Consider the following 3,893-nt stretch of genomic DNA (forward strand, 5'->3'; position numbering starts at 1 on the left):
AACCGCTGTTGCTCAGAGCTCAAACCCTTGAGTGAGCTCTTAACCAACTGAGCCACTCGGCCGGCCCCCTCACCTAGCTTTTGAGTGGGGTAATTCTACAAGAACCCTGGATGGAATATTCTGAACTGAATTGGCAGATAAACTCCAAAGTAATTTTGAACAGAATTTGTTTTATTCTTTTGAGTATGTATAATAAAGATGAAGAAAAACAGTGCCTGTAGCAATTTCAGTGTAATGGGTGAGAAAGAACAATATTTCATATTTGGAATAGGAATGTTTTAACAGAATACAAATGCTACAACATTTTGTCATGAACCACTTGGTCAGCCTGAGCCTATTTCTTGTCCTCCACAAATATGAATCAAGCTGAAACCAGGAGTTTGTTTATCTTTAGTTGTATAACTATTTATTATTAATATAACATTTTTAAAATCTGATTCATTTTGCTACCCCAACGTGGTGATGTATGTTAAGAAGGCAACAGAGGTAAAGCTACTCTTCTGAGGATTATTTTTCCTCTTCTGAGGATTAAGTTTACGAGTTGTGCTTTCCGGTGGCCGTGCTACCTCTGGGTACGAGATCGCTTGTATAATTTAACTAGGAAGTGGCAAAGCACTGTGCAGTCATCAAAACGGAATAAGATATTTATGTAACAATTACTGATGATCATGTGAGAGCCATAGTAATTTCCTCCCTTATTCTCCCCCTTTAGGTTCCGTAAATGAAAAGTTACCCCAACGAGAAGGCACAGGAAAAACAGGTGACTATCTTAAAATGAATTTACATGATGATTTATTACATCTTATCCAATTCATGCCTTAATTTAAGCATGTGCCAGTGATGATAAAGAGAGCTGCAGTAGTTTGTTAATTACTTAGTCATTCGGCAAGTATTTGCGCAGCCCTTACGATTGCCAGTCCCCAACACAAGCCAAGTCTGAGAAGCCCCGATGGTGGCGTATGTTGGGACCGCCTGCAGACATTGTTAGGTGTCCCCCGGAGTCCATACTTGTGGAGCGGACTCGGGTTGAGTATTGTGGCTGTTTTCTATGTGACTGTAAAGCATAGCAGTCATTGGGGACCGCTGGTCGAGGCATCTCATATCTTCCTTGGAAGAGAGGAATACTGTATCCCCCCGTGGCAGCCACCTCCTGTGGGACTGGCCCCTTTAGGAAACACTGTAGCCTCCAGGCCCATGTCTGCAGGGTTGTGTGCCCCCCATGGCCTGCATGTCCCCCGTGGCCTGCTCTGAGTCCCACCTTTTCCTCGGCTGTCACCCTTTAGACCCGTTGACACATTTTCCGCCTTTATCTTATGTCTGCCTTTAAGGTCAGAAGTTATTTTCAAGATGGAATAGCAATAATATTTTAGAACTGAAATCTTACATTGCTGCACGTCTGAGGTAGGCAGTGTTTGACCAGTGCTACAGAAAAGTGACCCAAAGCAAGTAGACCTGCGTTGCATTGGACCCACCTCCCTTAAGCGTGTACTGACGCTGGTGGTATTGTCCTGCCCTGGGGGATTGCAGAGTCTCTGTATTGTTAAGACAGACACACAGACACACACATTGACACAGGAGCAGCTGCCAACCTGTGAGAGCGCTCGGTGAGGGTTAGAGGAGGGAGCAGTTGGTGGAACGGTTTCAGGACAGAGGAGGCACGTGAGTGGACGGATGGTGTGGCAGCTGAGACAGGTGTAAGGTGCAGCAGAAGACCCTCGTAGTTGGGAAATGTCCCGTTTTCCAGGAGAAAGACAGCGTCAGACAGGCGTGGTCAGGACACTGGGAGAGGACTCAAGTTTGCAAAGGAATGAGATGAAGTTTCATATGTTAGAGCGAATGGCTCAGATCTGAGTCTGTAAGATTTGAAGCTGCTGGGATGGGCGTACTGATATTTTGTAGAGAAGAGAAAGTGACAGTGTTTATGATTAGCAAGATTCATCAGACGCTGCAAGGAGGAGGGGTCGGAAGGAAACACTGTTTCAGAGGTGCTGCCTAATCTCAGGCACTGTGATACCTGTTGAACCCACTGCATATAAAAAAGACAACAAAGACAAAAGGCCCCTGGGGAATGGCGTGCGGGCACACACATGGGTTTAAGGGAAGAACACTTCCTACGGAAGCCCCTCAGTCTCAGACGTGCATGGAGATTAAAACGAGACAGCACGCAGCTCTCCATGTGCTTTGTTTCATTTTTTGAAGGCTGAGCCCAGTGGGTGCCAGTGGGTTTGTTATATTGGATCTGAGCATTTAAGGGACCAGCAAGGATGGCCCCAGGAGTCATGCGGATGGAAGTGGGGGCCGCAGGCAGGAGACGGATGCACCGCTGGTGCTGGCAGTGGGGGTGGGAGGAGTGCACAGGCGTGGGGTACAGCGCTCATCATCGTCCCCTCAGTGATGGCCCCTCACCAGCGTCACTCGCCAAGGTAGCTCAGCTGAGCTGTCAGCTGGCCCAGACCCGCTGAGTTTGGGAACAGGCTCCAAAATGTGATCTCCTTAGGCCTCAGTGACGCGCACAAGTTGGATAATGTGTCTGACTGTTGTCATTTAAAAAGACCTTGAAATATGCCAAGGTCGTTTCTCACACTACTCTTTCAGGGCTTTTAAGTGAGTTCTAACTGTGCTCCTCAGTGTTTTAGTTTCTTGGAAGAAGATTACAAAACACTTAACAGCAAAATGCTCAGTTTAGGGCTGCTATCAGTATTGGGCTTGGGTATTTCAAATAAATGATGTTACATTTTGTCAGTATTTTGACAAATAGGAAACTATTTTTAAGAGATTATTGAATGTTAAAGAGTTTTGGAAAACGTCTCTTTGGTTTTCCCCTGAAAAGAACTTCTGGGGAACTGCATTTTTATTCTTCAGACAGCTGGGAAACGATGGATCGCAGTAACTAGACGAGCTGTGTGCTTATCGCCGCCCCTGAAGTTATCATATAACAAAATGGCGTGGGTGGAACACGAGGCTGGTCCTGGGGGCCCCCACGAAGGGCCCCGTGACGGCGGCCCTGGCAGGGGCCCACTTGTCACGAGCAGAACCCGGAAGGTCATGTGCCATGTCGTCCTGCTGTGTCTCAGGACCCTCTAAACCTCACACTCTCCCGGGGAACCCGAGGAGTGTTTCTCAACAAATAAGTACAGATTATTCATCTGGGATATACGTCTTCAGTGAAATGACCCAGAGTTCTCTTACAATCCACACCCCGTTCCTCCATTCTCGGGTCTCCTTCCCTCATGTTCCCCCCCAACCCCCACACCTCAGCCCCTCATGTGGGTCACGCCCCTGCACAAGGGGACAGAGGTGCCCGGGGTGGCAATTCAATCCATGATTCATTCGCTCCTGCCTTTCCACTCAGGAAAATGGGGCACATACCTGGCTCCCCACTGCACCCCTGACTCGGGTCAGCCTCTTCCCTTTAGTGTCGAATGACCAGAACTCACGACTTTCGGAGCTGAGTTTCTCCCCGCTGCTCGAGGCCTGCTCACCTCGGTCACTTCCCCGGCCGTCCTGTGGCCTCTGCTGGCTCCACCGGGGGGCTGGAAGCCACATCTGACACCTCCTTCATGGAACCGTGTTGCCAGCGGTGGGCGGCCCCGTGATCTAGCAGCCCCCGCAGCTCCGCTGGGGCTTTCAGACAAGCCCCGGCCTGCCCACGTCCCTGCGCGTCCTGGGGTGGTGTTTGCATTGATCTGTGGGGGCGGTTTGCAAATCCTTCGCCTCATTCCGTATGCACACTTACTTAACTTACTCTCATAATTGTAGTCTCCTTGCAAATCTTTTCCGTTCTGAATTCAGATGCCTCAGCTCCAGCGCTGGAGACTCAGCCTCAAGGAGATGAGGAAGGTGAGCGCGGGGGCCCTGGGGCTGGAGGGGCGGGGCCTGGGCGGGCCCTGGGG

The 3,893-nt window shown here is 49.5% G+C and overlaps 1 protein-coding gene across 1 annotated transcript in view; it reads left to right on the forward strand.

Moving 5' to 3' along the window:
* Positions 1–3,893, forward strand: part of SMOC2 (SPARC related modular calcium binding 2) — a 136,976-nt gene that overhangs the window by 45,979 nt on the left and 87,104 nt on the right. The window contains exons 6-7 of the mRNA XM_019659456.1: positions 713–760; positions 3,793–3,840. Of these exons, the coding sequence (XP_019515001.1) occupies positions 713–760; positions 3,793–3,840 (96 nt within the window). The remainder of the gene's footprint in view (positions 1–712; positions 761–3,792; positions 3,841–3,893) is intronic.

Source organism: Hipposideros armiger, unplaced genomic scaffold (assembly GCF_001890085.2).
Source record: "Hipposideros armiger isolate ML-2016 unplaced genomic scaffold, ASM189008v1 scaffold_299, whole genome shotgun sequence".
Classification (NCBI taxonomy): domain Eukaryota; kingdom Metazoa; phylum Chordata; class Mammalia; order Chiroptera; family Hipposideridae; genus Hipposideros; species Hipposideros armiger.